Genomic DNA, 26064 nt, shown 5'->3' with positions numbered 1-26064 from the left:
GAGAAATAAACATCCCATCAGCAGTTTGTGAGTGCCCATTTCTCTGCATTCTTGCTGTCACTGAATATTTGGATTTAGAAACAATAACCAAAATGATGCCAGATTTATAAGTGAAAAGTACTGCTCAGTCAGGGAACTGTCGTAATGGAAACAGTGGTTGTTAGTTTTGTGGCTGTAGTTCTGGTTGTGTGTTTAAAAACTGGTTTTTATAACCAGCTGTTTGGGGTCGTAGTCTCTGATTTAACTTGCTTTTTCTAGGTCTTTGTCCCCATTGCATATTGAGGCTTATTTCTTTACAGTAATTATTTTTTTTTTTAAAAAAAGTCTCTTATATGCCAGATAAAGGTTAATGGGGGATGTACAGACTGTAAAATGTGCTTTCACTTTTCATTTCATTGGCCAGATGCTGCTTACTCCATAAAATCATAAGTAGTTGAATTTTTGTTTTGGCTGCTATCAGGCTTGTCAGATTAAAAAATGTGATTTTGCTGTTGAAACCAAGTATATAAGTTCTCCCTTCTTTCCCAAGTGTCCCTATGAATTAATTCACTCACCTGTGTCCCTGGTTAGTGTATAATCAGCAGTGTAGTGAATAGAGCCAGCCAGCCAGACAGACTGTTTTAGGAGATTGTCCGAGAACAGGTTATCAAGGATGTGATAGTAGGCAATAAACAGTTCCTTGCAACTATTAATTCATGTTAAGAACTTGGAAAAGAGTATGAGGCAGATAAAAGGCATAGGGTTCTGTTCACAGTGCAGTTGGGAAAGGAACAATTTAAAAAAACACGAAGTGATAAGTAAACAAGTTTAAAGTTGGTCAGTTTAGGCAATAGATTCAAGAATTAAACATTAAAATGAGATTTGCAATTGAGGCAGAGGGTTGCGTTTCAACAGTTCAGGCCCAGATGTCAAGAGATTACTATATTGATTTAATTATGCCGAGGTGATTTCATTGAGCCCTTGGAAAAAGTAACACTCATTCAAATATCGATGAATATTTTATTCTTCATTAGTTTCATGTTGCATACTTACATAATTCTGGTAGCTCATGAAAACTGCAATATATAGTCTGTGATTACCACTAAAATGGTGAATGTGGGGGAAGAATGCAGGGAAAAAAGTCCCTAAGTGTTTTCTTCAGAATTTGGGGGTGGGTGGATGAAAATTCACAAGTAATTATGGTGCACAGACTTTCTGCCTTCCTGCACCATGGGGAACTCATTCTAAAGGCGGCAGTCCCAAATGGATGCATCTTTAATCATCTGGAAGTAAGAAATCCATTGTTTTTCTAAACCAGACAGTAGTTGTCTGTTTTAATGGAACAGTTGGTTGATTACAGCTCTTCAGGCCTTTATTTGCTTACTGCCCATAGATATTTGAGTTCCAGCTTCCAGGATTGTCATAAGTGAGTCAGAGTCAAAGAATGTAGAGTAGGAATCTGAGGTTGATGAATTTGCTTTGGTGTAGAGAGTTTAACTGAGGGAAAGTATACTTCTTTATGGCAGATTCTCACAACTGGTGTGCTTACAGCTTGCTGCTGCTTAGAGATGGACGGACTCATCTACAGATGTTTAATGTTATGTGCAACCTACCAAATACAGTAACGCTCGCGACCTGCCAGTACTCCCTTTTTTAGTAGAGAGAAGAGTGCTCACCTCGGTGGAAGGGAATACGAGTCTCTTACAGATGTCTTAACTGTCTTTTATGGTAACCAAATGTATCTTGGTGTTACAGAAATCAGTTACGTTTTAATTATAGAATATCATATATATAGAAAGCATTATGCAGGTTGAAAATAACCGGTGGTTAAGTGCTTCCAGAAGTTAAAGGAACCTTTGAGATACATTCAAAGGAAAAGTTAAGTAGCCTCAAAAAATACTGACTGCATAATCCTTACCCAAGGAATGTAATCAGAAACACTAAGGCAATCCCAGGCCATATATGCTGGTTAAAAAATCTGCTGTGAATTTTAGAAAATCTTCATGATGATGTTTCATTTGAGGTAGGGATTTTTAACCTTCCTGTGTTTTATGGTCTTACTGGAAAACAGGGGAGTTTGGCTAAGTCACTCTCATTAAAGTGGTCGTTAGACGTTCTCTGCAGTTCTGTATACTATCAGCTATTTGAAATTGTGTTTAAGGACACAGAAATGCTTTATTGCAGCTTATCCATTCATGAAATGCAAGGCTCATGCCTCCTTGCCCTGTGAGAAGAGTCTCTGCCTTTCTGGAATGCGTTGTTTGATCTCAGTATCATGCCCTTGGAGTACCCTTCCTGTCATGAAAGAAAGGTGAGGTGAATCACAGTAACCGCCAGATAAGGCAGGAATGTGCGCTCCTGGTTCCTCCTCTGTCATTCCAGCTTTGAGACTGGGGCTGGATACTTTACCTTTCTTGCCCAAGGGATTAGTGAGGGCGCTGGCTGACTTTCTTCCTTTGGAGAAGGTTTCATGCACAAATGGGACTTGCCTGCCTACTTCCTGAATTCACGACTTGCTTGTGGGCATAAAAGGAGTTACCAAAATAGTAAGAGATGGACATTTGCAGTTAGTCAAAACAAACCACAGAACAGTAGATGAAGGCCACACCTCCTCTGTTTGATGTGTTAACCCTATCCAGAGGCTACCCTTTTTGTTTAAATTTGCTAAATTAAAAAAAAAAAAAAACCAGGTTGCTTTACCTGTTTGTATTATGTGTCTGAAAGTGTTTCACTGTGCTGCCTTAATACTGGTGGGGTAAAGGGAGTTGGGCTTTTTTTCCCCCGTGTTATCCCCAAAGTTAGTTATCAACATACAGTCATTTACTTGTGGTAGAAATGATAGTGCTTTGGAAAATACAGGACAATCGTTTAAAGTTTCCAGGCCAGGTGTGGTGGCTCACGCCTGTAATCCCAGCACTTTGGGAGGCCAAGGCGGATGGATCATGAGGTCAGGAGTTCAAGACAAGCCTGGCTAACATGGTGAAACTCCGTCTCTACTAAAGATATAAAAAATTAGCCTGGTGTGGAGGCTGGTGCCTGTAACCCCAGCTACTCGGGAGGCTGAGGAAGGAGAATTGCTTGAACCTGGTCAGATGAGGTTGCGGTGAGCCGAGATTGCGCCATTGCACTCCAGCCTGAGGGGAGACTCCATCTCAAAAAAGGAAAGAAAAGAAATTTTTACCCTGTTTGTATTATGTGTCTGAAAGTGTTTCACCATGGTGCCTTAATACTGCTGGGGTAAAGGGAGTTTGGGTTTTTTTGTTTTTCTTTTTTCCTGTTATCCCCAAAGTTAGTGATTAAGAGACAGTCATTCACTTGTGAGAGGAATGTTGGTTGCTTTGAAAAATACCTGGTAATTATTTAAAGTTTCCTAAAGAAATGCCGTAGCTGTTTCATGCTGTTGAAAATGAACTGAGCATCAGTGCAGGAGTCATGTTCAAGTGTGGGAGGCAGGTGCATCCCAGGACTAGCGCAGTTCATGGCTCTAATAAGTCTCCTATGAGAGCCAGCGGGAAACCAGTGAGGGTGACTCACCCCCTCGCAGCCCCCGGACGTCCTGGCCTTTCCCCAGCATTGACTCCCCAGGGTCCCACACAGGAGCACTCATGTAACGGTGCGGTGGGTCCTTCATCTGGGATTGGATATACTTATAATTGGACACAAGATTCACTCTAGATGAGACAATTAAAAAACCAGAGAACGTAGTTTAGTATTGTCAGTTATGCATCGTTCATCATGACCTAATTGAGTTGGTAGTTAAGACTCCTCTGTAATTGAAGAATTTCTCACAGATTTAATACATTCTTCAGTAAACAAGAGAAATCCTGGCTTATTTTCTTAAGTAGGTAAGCATATGTTTCTAGTTCTATCTGAACTGTTAATTTACGTATGCAGTTGTTTGCATAAGTGAATTATGTAGTGCCTGTGTGTTGGCTTGGTGGATGTAATGAAGTAGCAATCTTACTATTCTGTAACTATTGAAAAAGAGCTGAAAAGCTCAGTTTTGTTAAATATTGCATGCAATATTTTGTGAATGAAAAAAATTCCCTCTGAAGATTTTTGGAGGGGTCACTGAGTGAATTTAGCCACTTTTACGATTTTCATGGGGATCTCTGATACCTGAGAGGTTTCGTAGCTCCAGAGATAGTAGAATGAAGCTGTCCATTCTGATGGTCCTTGATGGGCCCGTGGCCATGGGGAGAAGTCGCTGGACTAGTGTAGGAGGAGCTATGGAGACATGCGTGGGAGGGAGAGGAATGGCGAATGTGCCTGCTCCAGGGGACTACAGGTCAGCAGTTACAAGTCCTGCTGTAGGTCCCAGAAGAAAAAAGGCTTTGGAGAAATCACCAGTGGCCTTTGACAGCGAAACTTGAGAATTTCACAGAGGCAAGATTTCAGAGGGTGAAGGAAGGCTTCGGTGAATGCCCTTCCATGCTGTCAGTCACTTGGCAGTTGACATTTATTGACTGCCTCGAGAATGCCCGGACCTGCTCTAGGTGCCCAGGACTTCGCAGTTTGCAAGGTAGACGGTGCCGTGCCCTGCTTGGAGCTTTCCTTCTGGAGAGAGGAGACACGAGGCAGTGTGGAGACCAGGAGAAAAGCACGCCCAGTTTCAGCCGAGCTGTGCGGTGGAGAAGCCAGGGCAGCCTGCTGGTGGACTTTTGCAGGGTGTGCATGGCCTCCTTGGATGGAGTGGCCACCTGAATGACAAGAACGAAGAGCCAACTATGGCAAGGCCATTTTTAATCAGAGAGTGACGGTAGCCCCGAAACATAGGCTTGCGTGTGGCAGAAGGTCTGAGATGAGGTAGGTGAGGTGGGCGCGCGGCCAGGACGCGAGGCTGTGGGCTGTGGCTGAAGGTGAATGAATGTTCGGAACACCAGGGCAGTCAGCGCGGGCTCCTTACACAGCAGTGACCCTGCCTTAACCTGGGGGGCGGGGGGGACTCTCTGTTTTGTGGCGCACGCTCTTCTTTCTTCCTGCTGCTGGCTGTCCTGCTGTCCCGGAGTCCCATTGCTAGTCTTTATCCCAGGCCAGGCTCTCTGCCTGGATCCCCCTTGGAGACCTCAGTGACGTTCTGTCGTCAGTGATGACAAGGAGGAAAGAAGGAAATGCCCCCCTGACTGTCCTGCTGCTCCTGTCAGTGTCCCCGCCCTGCCACACCCACTGACCTCTTTGCTAACAGACTTTCTTCGGATGGAAACTCTTGAAACAGGATTGCTGTTTTAACCACTTTAAAAACAAATCTTGAAAAGCGGTTATTTTCTTTCAGGAGTATGTTTTTATTTCGAGAAAGTCTGTCTTCATGCATACACTTCATAAAAAATTCATTTTAGAAATGTTTACAACTTTTGGCAATTCAGAAGATAAGGAATAATATTTTGAAAGAAATCTTAGGAGGTGTCTGATTTATATTCCTGCATCTGGGTGGGAACGTAGGTTTCATTCCCAGCTGTTACTTAAGGAGATCATCCAATGTCCCTTATCTCCTCTATGTGACAACTAATAATTTTATATATTTGGTGACTAAGGACAAACTATTCTGCTTTTCTTTTATTTTGGTAATCATGCCATATTCCAACAGTGACTTCTGTTGAGTTTGGTCAGTCTGTACTTGTAAATCTGTAACCACTTCTGAAAAATGAGTTGTGACAAAATGTGATGAAAATAAGTGGGGAAAGGGAGTCACGGGGGAAGGTTGGACTAATGTTCCTTTCTTTGTCCTGGACATTTCCGATTTGATTTTTCCTAGATTTTATTATCATTTCATATTTGAAAGGAAACTTTGAAATGTTTTATAAAAGTAGCTCTTCATTTTGGGCTGGAGGGAGAGTTTATGGCGGACCTCACTGCCACTTCCACGGTATTGATGCATACTGTGCACATTAAATATTTTTTATACTGCCGATTGAAGTAACTCATTTATGTGTCTCAGTGAAAAATGTTGCTACATTATTCTAAATTTCCTTCGTGCTGCACGTATGTATGTATTTTACTGGAGAGCACTGCTAAGGCTGGTCCCTTGTCTTTATAAGTAATAGTCACCTGGTCTTTAGTCTGAGTGATTCTAAGTTCTGTTCTGAACACCACCTTTCATAATAACGTGGTTTCTGTTTCTGTCTTGAATAACAGCATCCTTGTAAATACAGAGGTTAGGGATTAAGGTGTCATACCTCTTTTTTGTTTGTTTGTTTTTCTTTTTGCTTAGAGACAGAGTCTCGCTTTGTCATCAGGCTGGAGTGCAGTGGCGTGATCTCGGCTCACTGCAACCTTTGCCTGTTGGGTTCAAGTGATTCTCCTGCCTCAGCCTCCTGAGTAGCTGGGACTACAGGTGCATGCCACCACGCCCAGCTAATTTTTTGCATTTTTAGTAGAGACACGGTTTTTCTATGTTAGCTAGGATGGTCTCGATCTCCTGACCTTGTGATCTGCCTGCCCTGGCCTCCTAAAGTGCTGGGATTTCAGGCGTGAGCCACTGTGCCTGGCCTAGGTGTCATACCTCTTTAAGAATCTTTCTAGGCCGGGCGCGGTGGCTCAAGCCTGTAATCCCAGCACTTTGGGAGGCCGAGGCGGGTGGATCACGAGGTCAAGAAATCGAGACCATCCTGGTCAACATGGTGAAACCCCGTGTCTACTAAAAATACAAAAAAATTAGCTGGGCATAGTGGCACGTGCCTGTAATCCCAGCTACTCAGGAAGCTGAGGCAGGAGAATTGCCTGAACCCAGGAGGCGGAGGTTGCGGTGAGCCGAGATCGCGCCATTGCACTCCAGCCTGGGTAACAAGAGCGAAACTCCGTCTCAAAAAAAAAAAAGAATCTTTCTAAATCTTCGTTTTGCTTTAGATTCTCAAATATCAAAACAGACTATAGATGAAATACCTTTATTGTTATAATAATTCTTAAAACCCATAGCTCCACTTTTAAACAAGAGGAATAATATAGATATGAATAGTAAATGTAGAGAGGTGTAATAAATTGCTGAAGTCACATATTTATTAAAGTGCTGAGTCGGGACAGTGAACAGGCATGCTGTAAGGATAATTGATGATATTGCACAAAGACCATTACTTTGAAGTAACAGACTTTGAGAATAAAACCTGCATTCACTCTTGTGTCCCTCTCCAATTCTGAAGTAGTTCGGTAATACTCTTGACTAGTGATTCGGATATGCCACTGAGTCAAAGTCATTGGTATCACGGTAAGGCAGGGCCGCTTAGTTTTTAAACTTTCTTAGAATTTTGTTGGCATATCATTGACTTTGAGATCGTGTCATTGACTCTTGCTTTTCCTAATGTTAGTCATTTCCCTCACCAATCAGAAAAACCGACTTCAGTCCTGTGAGATTTGGGTTAATGCAGGCATGCACCTCTCTAGTAGGAGCTACTCTCGAATGTAGGCTGAGGTTTCAAGAGACTTGGTTGCTTCAAGCTCTGCAACCTGGTAACCTATGAAGTCATTTATTCTCGGGACTTTGGCTTCCTTATCTGTAAAGTTATAGAGGGGTACACTAGATGATCTTGATTGCTCTTTTAACTCCTGTTCTTTTCTGATTCTTTGGTTTGATCATTTAAGACAACCAAACGCCATGCTTTAGAACTTACGTTGGTCTTGGGACTTGATGAGGTGGTGTTCATATAGGTCACCTGCCTGCCATGCGTGCCTTTGTAGAGGTATTTGGGAGTGTTTTTCTTCCTTTCCAGAGGGGTAGGGGGGCAGTGGTGCCTAGGGAGATAAACCTTACGGAAATGGTAGTGTGTAATGAAAGCCTGTTAAATGTTTTCATGGTGGTGTCACCAACAGTGAGAAATTCAGTCACAGTCAGCTTTCATGGTTATGTTATATGCTGTGTTACTAGAATTTGTTAGTTTTATCTTACTGAAGAAATAGTAGGATGGCTTAAGCTTGCTTCTCAATACTAGTACCTCTTTGCGTGTCTCTTCTCTTGAACAGATTAGGTTAGTCTGTTAAATTGTATTTCTTTTTTAAAGACAATAATTACAGCCATGCATATGCCAGCATTATTTCAAAATAGGCTTATCAAGTGAATATCTTTAAAATTTCTTCAGTATTAGGTTAAATTAACTGAGGCCTTAAATTTACAGTCATGTTGGGATTTTTTCCCTTTTCTAATTATGTAATGAAAGCATTGGAAAATATTATCTTCTGTTAATGGGTATAGTTAGCAGTAAACAAGTTGGTTTACTGGGTGTGTGAATTATGGGTACTTGAGAATTTGTAAAATTATGAGGTGCTTGTTTAGATGGCACCTTTTAAAAACGTTTTTGAGGCCAGGCGTGGTGGCTCACGCCTTTAATCCAAGTACTTTGGAGGCCGAGGTGGGCAGATCACCTGAGGTCGGGAGTTCAAGACCAGCCTCACCAACATGGTGAAACCCCGTCTTTAAAATTAAAAAAAAAAAGTTTTTGAGTTTCAGATTTTACTAAATAGCCTATTGCAGCAAACTAACTAATGCAGTAAAATAAATGAAAAAAATATACAATTGCTTCACCACTTATTTCATAAATTGCTAAAGGAATAGGCAATTTTAATCCAGGAGAATGATTAATATTCCTTTGGGTATATACCCAGTAATGGGACTGCTGGGACAAATGGTATTTCTGGGTTTAGATCCTTGCGGAATCGTCACCCTGTCCTTCCACCAACAGTGTAAAAGCATTCATATTTCTCCACAGCTTCACCATACCCCTGTAATTTCCTATATGCAGGCCTACGCATATGTATTTAGGCATATAATATCTATATAAAAGTAATATATTAACATAATATGTAATACCTAATAATGTTATAATATCAATAAACTATTGATAATATATGTAATATATTTATATATTTACAAATATATACAATAAAGTGATAATGGAATATATGTCTGTATTACATATTCTATAATATAATGTTCTGTTACATTAATTTATAAGATATATGTTTATTACTATAGTCTGATAAATTAATAAAATAGGCCAGGCTGGCCTCCAACTCCGGGACTCAAGGATCCTACTAGATGGCCTCCCAGAGTGCTGGGATTGCAGGCATGAGCCACTGCGCCTAGCTATGTATTTATATTTTTATCTTCTCTGATACATATATTTTAGTAACCACCCTACTAGTTAATCACAACTAGTATGTTATAATGAACATTTGTTTATTTTTGAATTTGTTTTTTCTAGTGGTTAACTTGAGTAAACACTTTTCAGACACCTACAACAGCTTGATGCCCTGTGATGCTTATTTTCATATTCCACATCTTCTGCCATCACTTTATTAACAGTATTAAAGAAGAAAATGTCACTTTCAAATGAAATGTTTATTATTATGTTGTTAAAGAACAGCTCTCTTAATTAACAACTTTGCTCTCAGAGTAAGTTAAGGGCAGAGATGATATAAGAGCTACTGCAGTGATTCTGTTTTTCGTGTTTTCTCGTTTCAATTCTTTTTTTTTTTTTTTTTTTTTTTGAGACGGAGTTTCACTCTTGTTACCTAGGCTGGAGTGCAATGGCGCGATCTCGGCTCACCGCAACCTCATCCTCCTGGGTTCAGGCAGTTCTCCTGCCTCAGCCTCCTGAGTAGCTGGGATTACAGGCACGTGCCAGCTTATTTTTTGTATTTATTAGTAGAGACGGGGTTTCACCATGTTGACCAGGATGGTCTCGATTTCTTGACCTCGTGATCCACCCGCCTCGGCCTCCCAAAGTGCTGGGATTACAGGCGTGAGCCACCGCTCCCGGCCCTTGTTTCAATTCTTTGCTTTAATTTTTAGTAACATAGACACATGACAGTTATTTGAGACTTGATAATCTATTCTTGTATAGCCTTTTACTGTCTCCAGTAAGAATTATGTCTTCATAGTCTCTAAACTGATGAATTAGCAGTAATCCGTTTTCCACCTGTTTTAATTCTGTTTCAGTGTACTTTATGAGGTTCGTTTCCTGTTTGCTTAAAATGGTGCAGATTAGATACTTCATTTGTCTGCCCCACAGTTACCACCGGGAAATCTTGTTTATGATTGTTCAGTTTTTGAGGATATACTGGGTTTTAGAGGAAGTTCGTTGAGTTTTGATTGCTTACCTCTCAATTTTAGAATCCTGATACATACAGATGTACCCTTTCTTTTATGATTTCAGAAAAATATATAAAATTAGAAGTCTTCAGTTATGTAAGTATGTTAAACCGTTCATCAAACAAAGTCTGAATTTTAAAAAAAAGGCGAGTTACAGGATTATCTGCGTTTACAAATTGACGTTTTGCCTTAACAAAGATTCTTAGTAAGGTTTAACATCAAATCTTGCCTTGCATTTAGATCATTAGATAGGAGTGTTTGATTTAATATGAAGTGTTAGCATAAAGGGACATACCTGAAGCTTCTCCTGGGTTACCAGTGTCAGTGAAATCACTTTGTGATTAGGTTAGCTTGACCTATCTTCAGTTTCTGAGTTCTTACAGGTGTTGGATCTGGCAGCAAATTGGGTATTAGAAGTAGCTGAATATTGCCTGTAAATAGTTCATCTTCAGTTTGCAATTTTTAAAGTTTAAAGATTTGAATTAAAATTTAAGAGCTACTTTGTGGCTGAAATAAAATTTAATAGAAAAAGAAGTTTTTAAAAATTTGGTAAAAGTGGAGGCCGCAGTAAAGGAAAATGCTACTTGGGAATGGATGGCAAGGGGACAGTTTATACATACAGTCCGTGACCACAGGGACCAAAAGGTCAATGCGACATTTATTTGCTTCAGTTGGCATTCAGTTCACGTAAAACACACCTTCCGTTTTGTAGAACTGAATTGCATGTGATTCTTAGGTTTTATTTTGAGAGCACTAGTTGCGGTTTTCTGTATTTATAATTTGTTTACGGGTGCCTAAAAAAAAACCTCAGAAACAGGAAAGCTGGCTCTTGTACCAGCTGTGTGCATTCTAGGACTCCAGAGACAACTGTCTCTTTGGAGAGCGCTCTGTTTATGCAGTGACCAGTATAGTACTTGACTGTAGCAGAAGGAATCTCATTCCATTCCTTCTTTAGCAAGGGAGTGCTTTAAGGAGTTTGGCTTGTGGCTTAGTCATTTCAACTGACATTTTAATCACTGAATAGTGCCTTGTTCTTCAGGCTGGAACACACTTTGGCAGTACAGGTGCTTTAGGCAGTTGTTACTCAGCCTATGAAAACCTGTAAGTCACTCTTAACTTTTAAAGGTTGCTTTTGCATTTCTGAAATTCCTTAAGTTTTCCTCATATGCTTTAGGTTAACCCTTTATACATGTTGGTTTAAAAATATTTTTATGTGATGCATATATGCGTCTACTAGAAAAATTAGAAAATATTAACAGGAAGAAGGTAGAATTCACTCATCCATGTAACTCACCATTTTTCTTGTATATCCTGTTCTCCCTTTTTCACAAAGTGAATCGACATTTTTACTTTTAAAATCACTTTATTACATGTTGCATTGTAAAATGCAAGCAGGAACGCATAACTTAAGAAAGGATTTTATTTGGCTTTTGTATAAGAGATGCTTATACAATTAATGGAAAATAAGTATTGAAGTACCTACTTCTTAAAATACTGTTTCCCTTCTCAAACAGGTGCCCTTTCTTTTCCTTCTCTCCCTCCTGGTCCAAGGAGTAAGTTACTCTTCTATTTAACTGTCTTCTTGCAAGACCCCCTCCTGCTCTTCTTTTTGTTTCTTTTGCACCTTGTAGCATTACTGGCACATGGTAGGAACTTATTCTGTGTTGAATGAATTAAAACAGGTGTAAATCAATAATGCCAGGTTCCAGATTAAGATCGAAGCCAGTACAAACAACGTTAGTCCCTTGTTAACGAAGAAGATATTATAAGGTACATTTTATTAAAATTGTGTGTGTATGTGTGTGTGTGTGTGCGTGTGTGCGTGCGCGTGTGTGTGTGATTACAGTTCACTGTAGCATCGACCTCCCATGGTTGGCAATTTATTTATTTATTTATTTTTACTAGAGACAGGGTTTTGCTGTGTTGCCCAGTCTGGTCTGAAACTCTTGGGCTCAAGTGATCCTCCCACCCGGAACCCCTAGAGTGCAAAGTGGTGAAATTACAGGCATGAGCCACGACACCTGGCTGTGTTTTTTCTTTCTTAAGACCGGATCTCACTCTGTTGCCGATGGTGGAGTGCAGGGGTGCCGTCAGAGCTCACTGCAGTCTCCACCTCCTGGCGCTCCCATGGTGCTCCCCGCTCAGCCTCCGGAGTAGCTAGGACCACACACACCTTGGTAGCTTTTTTTGTTTTTAATGAGATTCCTTTCCATAGAGGGGTGTTCCTTAAAACGTCGCTATTGATCTGCCACAAAACTTTTACAGCTGATTTACAGTTTAGAACTCTAGATGCACCATATTGTTAATAACAATGTTTAAGACTCAGTTATGATATTCTCACAATGATATTCAGTATTATTCGTATAATGCTGTACACCTACTTATACTTGGTGTATTTCAGTTAATAGACATTTAGCCTATGCATTTTTTTTTCTTTTCCTTTTTTTGAGACAAGGTATCACTCTGTTGCCCAGACTTGAGTATAGAAGCACAATCTCGGCTCACTGCCACCTTGACCTGCCAGGCTCAAGCGACCCTTCTGCCTCAGGCACCCAGGTAGCTGGGACTGCAGGTACCTGCCACCATGCTTGGCTAATTTCTGTATTTTTTATAAAGATGAGGTTTCACCTCGTTGCCCAGGCTGGTCTCAAACTCTTGGGCTCAAGTGATCCACCCCCTTCAGCCTTTCAAAGTGTTGGAATTACAGGCGTGATGCACTGTACCTTGTTGCATTTTAATACATAAAGATGATACGATAAACACAGTAACTTCCTAAATATAGATCAGTGTTGAATTCTTCTTTTTATATCCCTTTTTTCTTTTCTATCCTAAATGGATCTGGTCACATGGAGTTCTTGAACTTTGTGCAGGGATCTGTTTGGCCTTTTTTAGTTGAGTTATAATTTAAGTTACATCTCTCCTCCCACCACAGGCAAGCGCACCTTGGTTGATGTGCTGACTGTTTTTCCACTAAACGCAGTTGATTGATGAGCGTCAGACCTGGCGGTTGAATCACAGCTCTGTGTCCCATAGAGATAGTACCCCATGGCTTTATGTGTGGGCTCTGGTGCCGGTCAGCCAGGTTTGAGGTTCTGGCTTCTCTGCTACTTTTCAGGCTAAAGGTATTAGCTGCAAAGCAGAAAGACAACTAACTGGTAAGGTAATTCATTAATTCAGTGGTTAATTTATTACCGTTATGATGATGGGTAGATAACTGTAGACCAGTGACTTTTGAGCCTTAAGCCTCTGCTTCTGAATATGGAAAATGAGGAAAGACCACTGAGCTAACAGATGAATTGTGAAGATTAAACCATAGGGCATATGAAAGCCTTTGCTAAGTCTGCATCCAGTCAGTATGAGCTGGGAAGAGTAATCAACACTGAAATCGTGTATGTTCTAAAATTTAAAACAAACTTCTAGAAACATTGCCATTGGCAGGTTAAATATATCCTCTCTACCTTAGTGCCTCCAAAGGCTGTCTTGTGTATGTAGTTTTATCCAATTAATAGATGTCCAGATGATACGTTTTGATACCCAGGGATGATCCTCTTTAAAAGGAGAGCTTATCCACAAAAGCCGTCATTAACAGTGTTAATGATGCTGACAGGGAAATCAGAACTCGGAAGCATTCCTCAACAAAGCAGGACAACATGGTTTAGCAGAGCTTGCCCTGGGAATGACTCTTTGCAGAGCTAAAGAAATCCCTGGGCTTGAAACGTGATGCTTAAAATCTGATTATGCACTTAATTAATAATATGTTTTAGTACGCTTGCAAGTCAGAAAGCTTCCTCAGCTAATTTTAAAGTTATTGCAGCAATTTTAATTAAAAGAATTGATAGGTATATGTTTTAATTTAAACGATTTAATGGGCAATCTAAATAATGCGAACAATGACAGTTGGGTTTTTGCTTTTCCTTTTATCATTAACTTATGACCTAACTCTGGGCAGTGGATTACAGAATTTCTTAGACCTAGTGCTTTGTAAGTAGTTACGTATATAAATGCTTTTGTGTTATCGAAGCTGCCAGAATGTCCATTGTCATACATCTCAGATTGAATGAAATAGAAATACTTCAAAGTGAAAGTACATCTAAGATATTTACAGAAAAATAAAACAGGAAGATTTTACACATAAAACCTTTTGGTATTGGACTGCAGGTATTGTTTTATTTGACTTTTTATTGTATACATTTTAAATACAGATTTTTAAATCTATCATTACAGAATTTACAGATTAAAAAAGTTTCTGTTCACTGGACTGATTTTATCTGATCACCTTGTTTATTTCAGATCTTTTTTCTCTGCACATATAATTGTGTATGTGTGTTTAAAGTTTTTAGGAACAGCAGTAACGTATTTTATATACTTTTATGCATTTATATTTTTCAATTTCTATATCACTGACATTCTTTTGTGGAATTAATGTACTGTCTTTTTGTTTAAAGCTGTGTATGTACCATCGTATATGAAGCCCATTCCTTTTCCCTCCTGATATGATGAAACTTGCTTTAGCCTAGGTTTTCAAATGTTGGGAAAACAGCATCTGGCAACTGTGTTTCTGGATAGCATTCAAGTCACAACTTCTCTGGTGAAATCTGCAGGTTGTACTCAGTTACCCCTTAATCTTCCCTCCAGTCGAGGGCAGCCAGGGACTCCAAAACATCCAGTATGCTTGTCTGGAACCTGACTTCTGGGGTTGGATCCCAGTTCCCCGCTAATGAGCTGTGTGACTTCGGCCAGGTTACTGTACTGTCTCAGTGTCCTCTCTGTGAAATAGGATATGATAATGTTACCTACTTCTTAGGGTGGCTGTAAGGAGTGAATGAGTTGATGTACTGTGAGTTCTTCTCTGTTACATCATGAGTCGTGCACATATGCTGTTAGCACATTGCCATCACCATCAATCATTATCAGGCTACCGAGTGTGCTCAAAATACAAATGGCTTCTCACAAAATGCCACTCATGGCACAGCATTGATTTTTAAAGATTAGATCATGGTAGTCAGTAACATGGCTCCAGTTAAACTGGAGAGAGAGAAATTACACATGATTTACTGTATTTTAATCTGTAAGTGGGGGGCAGAGAGGTATCTAAAGTCGGCTAGTATGCTGTCCAGCAGGTAGGTTGGCCCATGAGGGATGCTTCTTAGTTGACTTATTTTCTTTTACTTATTTTGTCTTATTTTTTTTTATTACCAAAAGCATAAAGCAGTTATACAAGGGGTCTCTAGCAATTAAAATTTTAATTATTAACATACCTATACACACAGAGAACATTCTATTTTTAAAAGTAGTGAAACTCGTTTTTGTTCTTCCTCTGCAAAGTAAACCATTAAACATTGGTCTTTAGGTGTTCCTTATGTTTTACGATGAGCAACACCAGTGAAGTAAATAGTAATGGGTTATAAACTTCAGGTGAAAGGAAAGTGAGAAACGTTGACTTTAGTTTTGAGAGCGTTTCCTCTGTGCCATTCGCTGAGCAAGTAGACGGTATCATCATTTTAGAGTCTTAAATGCCTTCAGCCCAGAAGACCCCTCTCTTTCTTTTCTTCCTCTTCTCTAGTCCACAGTAGTAATGTACCTTTGCCTACTGATGGCAGAAACAAGAACGTTAGATGCGTATTTAACACACGCACACGGTCTACTGTGTTGTTTCTAATAGAAGTCAAAGGTTTTGACTTACGAGATTATACTGCATGTCAAACTGGTAGAGTTAAAGAGAGGCTAAATGGCAGACATGTTGCTTTTTTTTTTTTTTTTTTTTTTTTTTTTTTTTTTTGAGAGAGAGAGTTTTGCTCTTGTTACCCAGGCTGGAGTGCAATGACACGATCTCGGCTCACTGCAACCTCCGCCTCCTGGGTTCAGGCAATTCTCCTGCCTCAGCCTCCTGAGCAGCTGGGATTACAGGCATGCGCCACCATGCCCAACTAATTTTTTGCATTTTTAGTAGAGACGGGGTTTCACTATGTTGACCAGGATGGTCTCGATCTCTTGACCTCGTGATCCACCCGCCTCGGCCTCCCAAAGTGCTGGGATTACAGGCTTGAGCCACCGCGCCCGGCTTTGCTTTTTATATTAAACTCATTTTACAGCTTTTCTTTGTATATAATAGGCAAAATAAGTAATCTTTTCTTAATTTACAGGAAATTATATTTTGAATTAGATTATTATTTAAATCTTTAGCCTTCGGCACATAAAGTTTCTTATACACACACTAGGCTCTCTCAAGGTATCATTCGGATGTGGAAATAGTAACATTATCAGTCTAAATCCAGTGTTGAATGAAAATAAGATTAAAAACAGATTAAGTTCAAAAGCGTCTTTAATTGAAGGATGGAAACAATCTACATATTATGAGCTGTCATAGACACCCTTTTTTAAAAAAATGTAAAGCATTGTAGAAAAATCAAGCCGGAAGTAGTTCTCACCTCACTCCCTGCGCCGTGCCCTGCCTTCTTCTATTGTTGGCATCTTACATTGCTGTAGAAGATGTTACAGTGATAGAATCCACACTGGAACATTGTTACTAACTGAAGTCCGTAATACATGCAGATTTTCTTAGTTCTTACCTCAGGCGTCTTCTGTGGTCCAGGCTCCCACATGACATTTAGTTACATCTCTCTGGGCTCCTCTTGGCTGTGACTGTTTCTCATCCTTTCCTTATTAGTGACAGACATCCTTTTTTAATACCTGCTTATTAAGCACTCACTGTTGACCCGGCTTGAACCAAACACATAACGATTGTTTGTCCTTAAAATGTTTGCATTCTAATAGGAAACTTATAGTCTGCTTTTAAAATTTAATTTTTTTTTTTTTTTTTTGGAGAGGGAGCCTCACTCTGTTGCCCAGGGTGGAGTGCAGTGGTGCGATCTCGGCTCACTGCAGCCTCCGCCTCCCAGGTGCAAGTCATTCTCCTGCCTCAGCCTCCAGAGTAGTTGGGACTACAGGTGTGTGCCACCACGCCTGGCGAATTTTTTTTAGCATTTTTAGTACAGACAAGGTTTTACCATGTTGGCCATGCTAGTCTTGATCTCCTGACCTCGTGATCTGCCCTCTTTGGCCTCCCAAACTGCTGGGATTATAGGTGTGAGTAACTGCCAGTCAGCTGTAAAATTTAATTTTAAAGAAGAATTGATGTCTTTCAGCGATTAACATTTAATATGACAATTCTGAGATGTTAATCTTTGCGTAATTAGCAGGAAAAATTGAATAACCATTATAGATTAATTGTAGAAACACTGATATTAGATCTCTGGTGTGTTGATGATATGTCTGTTCTTTTTAAGCACTGTTTTTATATTTAGGAAAATGCTTACTTTCAAAAGAGTTACTCTGTTTATGAGGACATTGAATTGGAGAAAAGAGTTTCTAGTCTGTTGTTGCCTGTAGGGAAAATATCATTAAAATCATATCTCACGTTTAAGTTTTTCTTGTGATTGAATAAAGCAGCTTTTAATACAATTGCTGCCTTAAGCAATTGTATGAAAAGTTTAAAAAATTATGTATGTGATGTGTTATGTCAGAAAGGAGAGTAGCATTGTGTTGCTGGTTCCTTGCTGATTGTAAGTATTTTTGAGTTGGAGTAGCTGAAGAATCAGAATTAACGAGGCTTTGTTGAAAGCTTTGGCATTAAGGCTTGACTGGGGGCCAAGGCCTGTTAAACAAAGAAAATAGGAAAATTCTAGGGGGAAAGATCTTCTGTGGCCATGGGAGTTTGAATCAGTTAAATTATTTTTCGCAAATGTCATAGCTGTAACTTTTTGCTTTAAAAATTACTATGTTGCAAGCACCCTGCTCCCCCTTTGTCAGCTGGAGGGAATGCTGGCCTTCCCTTATCAAAAACAGTATTCCTTAGCAGCAGTCGCTGGCAGTGGCCAGGGCGAAGAGTTATTATTGGAAACCTTGATTTACTTTTGGACCGTTTATTGGAGCAACCCTATCACCTTTGACTAATCAGGCTGTGGGAAGACAACATCAGTATCTGTTGAATTAAATAAGTGGACATTAACGAATCCTTCCATAAAGAAATTTTGCTGTGAGCTCTCTTTCCAGCTGTACTGGTCAAGCTCTTTTGGAAATTACAGTTTCCCCCTTCAGTCTAGTTCTTCCACTGTAGGCATATTTAAAATGAGTTTCCATAGTGACATCTGGTGGTGGTTTTGAAATCCTGGAGAGTATGTTTGGAATGATAAATATTCTTAGTTAATCACTGCAAATTTCCGGCTTCTTTCAGATTTTTCAGGTTATTAACAACGTCATTGTATTCTTGAGGTTGGAAAGCTAGGCATTTACTCCTTCTGTGATGCTTCTTTCAGGTAAAGGAATGATTTTTGATGGCGCTGCTGAGTGTCGTATGTAACAAGCCTGTCCAAGTCTGTCTTCTGTGCTCCGGATTCACGTCATAGCATGACGCAGCGGCATCACGACCGCTCTGACTGTGTGAGCAGGGCACCCTCCTGATGGGAGTGGCCGAGTTTCCCTGTCACCCCATCACAGCTCTGATGCTCTTGGTGCTGGCTGGAGGGAATCTTGCGGAGGGCCTGGGCTGCACCCCGCACCCCCACAGCCCTGGGCCCACGCACCTTCTGGCTGCTTGCGGTGTTTGCTTTTAGAAAGGTAGAAGGACGGGAGCCCCGAGAGGAGGAGGGAGACCACAGAGGAGAGTTTGGGGGTGCATATATGTAGGTGCCCAAAAAGATGAGGTAGTGAGTATGTGCAGATAGAGAGTTATCTCTAAAAACTGTAGTTTGTGTTGGTTCCTTGTCTCCAGGGAGAGCTTGTAACCCACTATCTAAAAAAGCGCTTACTGAAAGTTTCCTGGTACACTGGATTAAGAGAAATAGACTGGGTTAGAGGTCTAAGAACAGCCACTCTTTGATTCATATCCAGTGGCAGCTAGGAGGCTTGAGTTTTATTTTTGTTTTTTCACTGTGTTTAAGGCACCAGTTAGAAGTCTAATTAGAAGTTTCATGATGGAAATTTGAAAATCTGTTTCTCTTTATGGAATTGACGTAACTGCTAACATTGCAAGAAGAAATCAATCTGTAATCTGTAAATGCCAGTTGTGGCTTTAGGAAGAACTGGTGAAAGGAGGATGGAGTGTGGTAACAAGAACTCCTAGTGGCTTAACGAGTCACGGCAGCTTCGGGTCGGACCTGGGGACAGCGGGTGTGTCGGTCCCTGCAGAAACCAGGACTCCCTTAAAGAATGGTTTGCATCGTGATGAACCCTTGATCAAGGAGGTTCTTCACTCTGGATTCTGTGCTCCACCTGTTGAGCTTCTTGGAGGCGGACAGGTCATTTCGATGTTCTTTAACAAGGGAGTGGAACTGGAGAGTTGAAAGCGTTCCCAGTCTGATTGTTGATTCTGTGGTGGCGAAGGCTAGCTCTGCCCCTGGCCTTTCTCTGCACGTTGGTTGGACTCCTCCTCGGCCGTCCTGGACCTCTGTTCTGCCTTCCCTTCAGGATGGGAAGCTTTGGGGCTTTGGCCTACAGATCTCTGGTTAGCCCTGTCCACCCACTTCAGAAGTTTCTGCCTGGGGCTCTTGAGGTGTGTATCTTGCAACTGGGTTGACAGATGAAAAAGCAGAGAACAAAATAGCTTGGCATGCCTAAGGCTTCCTTCTGCCCACTGTGTGCATATACGAAGGTTTTCTGCGCTTAGGTGCTGAACCCCAAAACTCTGACTGAGCAGAGTCCTCAGATCCTCTCCCTTCCGTTGACCTGCATGCATGAGGAAGACCCTTATTTCCACACTGGGAAACTGCCTGTGGCCTCGCCCCATGGTCACAGCCCCACAGGTCCCCAGCACCCTTGGTGTCTGACAGGATTGCTGTTGATTGACAGTGACGACAGCACACCCGACGGGGAAGACCTGAGGTCTGGAGTCAGACTGCGTGGCTCAGCTCTGGGTCCCACCAGTGAGCTGCTGACCCTGGTCGTGTTTCGTGATCACTCCAGGGCTTAAGCAAGTTTCTTAGTTGATCTAAGCTTCTCTTTACTCATGTGTACATGATTTTAGGATGAAAATCATGCAACTTCCATGTTCTTTCAGTGATTTAATGCACATAAAGCATCTAGTGATGTAATTGGTGTACACAAGGGATCTGAGGATTTTGGTTAGAAGATGGGATTCTTCAGCGTGCCCTCCTTTCCCTTTGGGAGTTGAAATTTATTTTACAATTCTCCATGTGTTGTATAGAAATAATTTTTTGTCTTACAAAGAGGTACTAATTACAATACATCTAAGCAGAAGCATATTTCAGCAATCACGACAGGCGTTATGGAGGTACACAGTCATGAATTCGTGAAATAGACTCTCTGACATCTCACTCATTCATACTTAATATTTTAATTGCTAATTACACAATCCTAGTTTCTTCCCATATTTGAATAGAGCTACTTTGTTGCCTCACTCTTAACCTTTAGTAATATCTATAGATTACCGGGGACTCTGACAATCCCCTCCTGATGGACTCAGCTGTCCTCCACCCCTGGCTGTGCAGCTGATGGGTGGGCAGAGACCGCTCTCCTAGCGGAAGCCATCTCAGAATTGCACACGGCAGTCTGGACAATTTCGGACCAAACTAGAAATAGGGCACGATGGGAAATCATAGCTATTTCTATCTGTGGTTGCAGACCTCATATGTGATGGTGATATATTTCCCTTTTATATTTCGTTTTTCCCTTGAGATTAGAGAAAGCTATTGTGTATGAGTGAACATGAATACATTCCTGCTAAATACTAACAGATAGATGAAATATGAATTTGGACTCATCTTTCCCGAATTACCACATGAAGTTTTGTTTACTCTTTTGTCATAACAGCTATAGGAGTAACAAGGAAATTGCTGCCACTGAAGGCAGAGGTATGTGGTATCCACACTCCAGGTCTGCCATTTACTATGACCCCGGGATAGTTCCTCGTCTCTCTAAATCTGAGTTTTTCATCAGTGAAATGGAGTTAATAGCATCAGCGATCAAGGCAGGCTGGATATAAAGATTATATAAGATAATGCATGTAAGACACTTACCACAGGGCCTGGCATTTAGTAAACACTGAGCAAATTGCTTTTGTAATTATCACTGTTTTTAAATGCCTGTACGTCACATTTAGAGGGGCACATTTTAAAACAGAAGATAGAAGCATGAATTTGGAGGATTAGAACTCCAAAGAGGTGGGTGAAAGCACAATATACCTGTCTTCTTGAAATTTTCTAATAATACTTCACCTGTCAGGTGAATTTCGTTGGATTTTAATGAAGTGGCAGCACACAGGAGGAGCTGTGTACATTTTGTTAATGCGTAATCCTCCTGGAGAGAACATTCTCTTATCCCCTGACGTCTTCGTTTCTGTGGATAGATGTGATGCATAAGAGAAACTGGGAAAGGTTATTATTTGAGCCTACAGACAGATACAATTTTACTGACTTAGCAGACGGAGTGAGTGTGCGTAGATTATGCTTGGGTTAGAAAAAGAGGGAAACTTGATTAGTTCGTCGTCAGTTGTCTGCTGCATGGGGGACCAGTGAGCTCCTTTTTATTTGGATCTGAGGTTTCTTCCATGTTTCTGGAAGCCATATGAGACACCCTTTCTGAAGGTTCAGTATGAATTGATGAAGCAATGAGAAATCATTGTACTGCTTCTGAATGTCAATAAAGATTTGTTATATAATTCCACATTTTATTTACCTAAGTTTTCTTTTTCTTTTTTTATTTTTATTTTTGAGATGGAGTCTCGCTCTGTCACCCAGGCTGGAGGGCAGTGGCACGATCTGGGCTCACTGCAACCTCCACCTCCTGGGTTCAAGCGATTCTTCTGCCTCAGCCTCCTGAGTAGCTGGAATTACACCACCACGCCCAGCTAATGTTTTATATTTTTTAGTAGAAACAGGGTTTCGCTATGTTGGCCAGGCTGGTCTCGAACTCCTGACCTCGTGATCCGCCTGCCTTGGCCTCCTAAATGATGGGATTACAGGTGTGAGCCAGCATGCCCAGCTTAAGTTTTATATTTCTAAGTTGTAAGTCCTTTTGGGATATAATATCCCGTTAGATATAATTATCATCCATTTAGCAAGTGAGTTTTTCTGATACTAACCTCAAATGAGTTAATATGTAAATTTGTTTGATCGATGAATTACAACAATGTATTTTTCTCAACCGAATGTTTCATTGCTGAGCACAGGTGAAGTTGGTAATTTGTTATTTTTCTCATAGTAGTTTGCATTTAAAGGGAAACTTCAGTGATTGTAGAGCTTCATCATTTCCAGCGTCCAGCGTGTACCATGATGTAGAACTCTTAATAGTATCGTTAGTTCAGACTGATCAGTGTGTGAGGAAAAGTGCAGTGGCTTCTTTTTGGTAGATTACACCATTGAATAAAAGGTGGGACTTGTCAAAGAGAAACGGGTATTTCTACATCTTATCCTGAGAGGAGGTAAATCCTGGCATGAAGTTTTGCCTGGTTTCAGTGGCTGGACCAAAACGTTACAGATACTGTAACCCTCTTCTTCGTAATCATGTAATTTCATCTCTTGCTAGTTTACTTATTAAGAAATGTATCCTAGTGTGGATCCTGGTTGAGGACTTTTCTCTACCAACCCTGTTTAAGATAATTATTTAATACATTATCGTGCTTCGTGTAAGGTGCTGGGATACTGGTATTTGAGAATGTTGGCCACTTCCCATTTGGAGTTTATAGTGTAGTTAGAGAGTTTATATTTTTGTAGCACACAGGTTGTCTTTCCATGTGTTTGAGGCGATTGAAAGAAAGCGAAGGACGTCAACGCACAGGAGACCTGAGCAGCCCCTTGTTGTGGACTTTGAGGGTTACCCTTTCTTCCTCAGCCTCTGTGAGAAGGGGTGTGTGTACAGACCAGGCTATCCAGAGGATGCTGCTCCTGCCTTTTTCCTTAGACAGTGGCCAGCACAGGGATGCAGTGTGAGGCGTGGGGGTGCTGGGCTGTGGGGTCTCAGATCTGGGCCATGGTTCTGCCCTTGTCCCTGGCGTCCCGGACAGTCTCCAGGAAAGTCAGCTCATCTCTCAACAAACCGTAAATTTCACCAATGGGAGGATGAAGTGTTGGGCCATTAGATCATCTCTCAGTGCTCACCTGTTTTGAGACTTCAGTGAGATAGTATTTTTAAAGTGTTCCATATATATAGTGCCTGACCCTAATTCTTTTTTTTTTTTTTGAGACCGAGTTTCGCTCTTGTTACCCAGGCTGGAGTGCAATGGCGCGATCTTGGCTCACCGCAACCTCCGCCTCCTGGGTTCAGGCAATTCTCCTGCCTCAGCCTCCTGAGTAGCTGGGATTACAGGCACGCACCACCATGCCCAGCTAATTTTTAGTATTTTTTTAGTAGAGACGGGGTTTCACCATGTTGACCAGGATGGTCTCGATCTCTTGACCTCGTGATCCACCCGCCTCGGCCTCCCAAAGTACTGGGATTACAGGCTTGAGCCACCGCGCCCGGCCTAATTCTAATAAGAAATAATTTCATCGCCTGTATTATGTGCCAAGTGTTCTAATCATTGTATGCCTGTTAGTTTAGTTGAACATACTGTTATTATCTCCATTCTAGAAGAAGGGAAACTGAAGCACAGAAAGGATAGTTAACTTGCTCAAAGTTACACAACTAGTAAGAGGCATGTGAAGCCCTCAGTGAGCCGCAGTTGTTGACACTTTCTCACAGTGGCAGTTCTGGTTGTGGACACGCTGCTTGACGTTTTTCTGTTTTCTCTCTAGGTGTCATAGAGACTTCAGATCGACTGGACCGTGAATCCACCTCCCATTATTGGCTAACAGTCTTTGCCACCGATCAGGGTGTTGTACCTCTTTCATCGTTTATAGAGATCTACATAGAGGTGGAGGATGTGAATGACAATGCCCCACAGACATCAGAGCCTGTTTATTACCCGGAAATCATGGAAAACTCTCCTAAAGATGTATCTGTGGTCCAGATCGAGGCATTTGATCCAGATTCGAGCTCTGATGACAAGCTCACGTACAGAATTACAAGTGGAAATCCACAAGGCTTCTTTTCAATACATCCTAAAACAGGTATGTGTTAATACCATTGTATGAAGTGTTCATGCTTCCGCTCTTCTGATAGGGGAAAAACTAAGAATTAGCATTTTTGTCTGTTACATACTTTCGTTTTTTAGTAAATTGTTTACCTTTTGAATTATTCAAAATAAGCTTTATTTTGGATGAGAATGTATCCTAAATGTCCTTTTTTAACTTTGAGTTTGCTTTTATAAAGCTTTTTTACAATTTTGCTCATTAGTAGGGTTTCACTTTCAGGTTAAAAAGCAAACATTGTTATTTCAATAGTAGCTCCTGAATTAGTGATAGATCTTAAACTTACAGAAAATTCTACTGCTGCTAAGAATTTGAGTTGTCCTGAGTTGGCTTTTTGTGAAGAATATTGAAAGTTTATTTCATAGTTCACTGGTTTTTTAATGTTTTGAGTTTTTCCCAAAGAACAGTGCTCTATCTGTGAGTGGTAATGGATTGGAATTAGACAGTTTTCTGATTAGAAGTGACACCCCAGGCCTTTTGCTTTTTTTTTTTTTTTTTTTTGGAGACACAGCCTTCTCTGTTGCCCAGGCTGGAGTGCAATGGCGTGATCTCGGCTCACTGCAACCTCTGCCCTCAGATTCAAGCAGTTCCTTGCCTCAGCCTCCTGAGTAGCTGAGATTACAGGCATGTGCCACCATGCCTGGCTAATTTTTGTATTTTTAGTAGAGACAGAGTTTCACCATCTTGGCCAGGTTGGTCTTGAACTCCTGACCTCGAGATCCACCTGCCTTGGCCTCCCAAAGTGCTGGGATTACAGATATGAGCCACTGCACCCGTCTGGCCTTTTGCTTCTAATTTTTTTTTCCATTGATGTCTGTGACTGACCCCCCTGCTTCTAAGAAGATAGCTCCTTGACCTCAACATCCTCCTCTGACATTTTTATAAATTTCTAATCTTTGCTCCTTTACTGTACAAGTGATAACTACATCCACCATCCTTTTCTTGTGAAATAAAGTAAAAGATCTAAGAACTAAGTGCTGAAAAATTAGAAGCATTGTCAAGCATAAGAGAAGAAAGTCAGAAATATATAAGAACTGTGAAGATGAATTAGAAGTCCAGAAATTTTGCCTCTCCAGTGGCAGTCCCAGACCTTGAGAGAGAAATCTGGAAGTAAAAGCCTTGATTGAGATAATGTGTGAACAAAAACAAACACTCAAAGAGATTTTTTTCCTAGCTCCTTCCCAAGCCGCAGCCGTCATTGCCACAGAAAACTTCTGTGGACAAATGTGTGTTTTGGAGGGTTGGGGGAAGATCCCTGCACACCAAGCAGTGGACACCTGGGGTGTCCGCTAATTCAGTTCTGATGTTTTTACTGGAGACAGTCTCCGATTCTACAGGTGAAGGGCTCAGTTCCCAAGATTGTTCCCTTCTTCCCACCAGTTACAAGCCCAGGCCTCCGAAACTTCACACCAGCTCCAGGTTAGGATTCACGCGACCTCTATTTGGGTTCTATTAATTTATTAGAACCAGTCACAGAACTCAGGGAAACACTTCCATTTACCTGTTTATTACATAGGAGATTTAAAAGGTTGTAAGTGAACAAGTGAACAGCCAGATGAAGAGATACACGGGGGCGGGGTCTGCCAGTGTCCCATGCGCGGGCACTTCTGTTCCAGTGGAGCTGGGGGAGGGGGCCGCCGCCATCCCAGCACGTGGGTGAGTGCTTGTTTACCTTCCCGTCAGCCTCCGCGTGTTCAGCGTCCAGAAGCTCCGAACCCTGCTTTCTTGAGCCTTTTATGGAAACTTCGTTGCCTAGGCATGATTGCCGCGTGGATGGCCGTGTCAACACGTGGGTGATGAAGGCCTGTCTCTTGAGATTCCTCTTGGCTTCTGTGTGCAGCATTTCCGCCTCCAGCATATGAAGTGGGTCCCTGTCTGGAATGAGGGGCTTATGACCCACAGTCAGATTGGCGTGCTGAAAGG

At 41.2% G+C, this 26064-nt stretch overlaps 1 protein-coding gene across 10 annotated transcripts in view; it reads left to right on the top strand.

Annotated features, from left to right (window-relative positions):
- FAT1 (FAT atypical cadherin 1) overlaps positions 1-26064 on the top strand; it is a 139607-nt gene that overhangs the window by 40407 nt on the left and 73136 nt on the right. For all 10 annotated transcript variants that reach the window (XM_010344356.3, XM_074396741.1, XM_074396742.1 and 7 more), the window contains exon 3: positions 23806-24120. In XM_010344356.3, coding sequence (XP_010342658.1) covers positions 23806-24120 — 315 coding nt within the window. The remainder of the gene's footprint in view (positions 1-23805; positions 24121-26064) is intronic.

Source organism: Saimiri boliviensis, chromosome 3 (assembly GCF_048565385.1).
Source record: "Saimiri boliviensis isolate mSaiBol1 chromosome 3, mSaiBol1.pri, whole genome shotgun sequence".
NCBI lineage: Eukaryota > Metazoa > Chordata > Mammalia > Primates > Cebidae > Saimiri > Saimiri boliviensis.
Note: the sequence above shows the minus strand (reverse complement) of the source record. Positions and strands in the feature narration are given on the sequence as shown.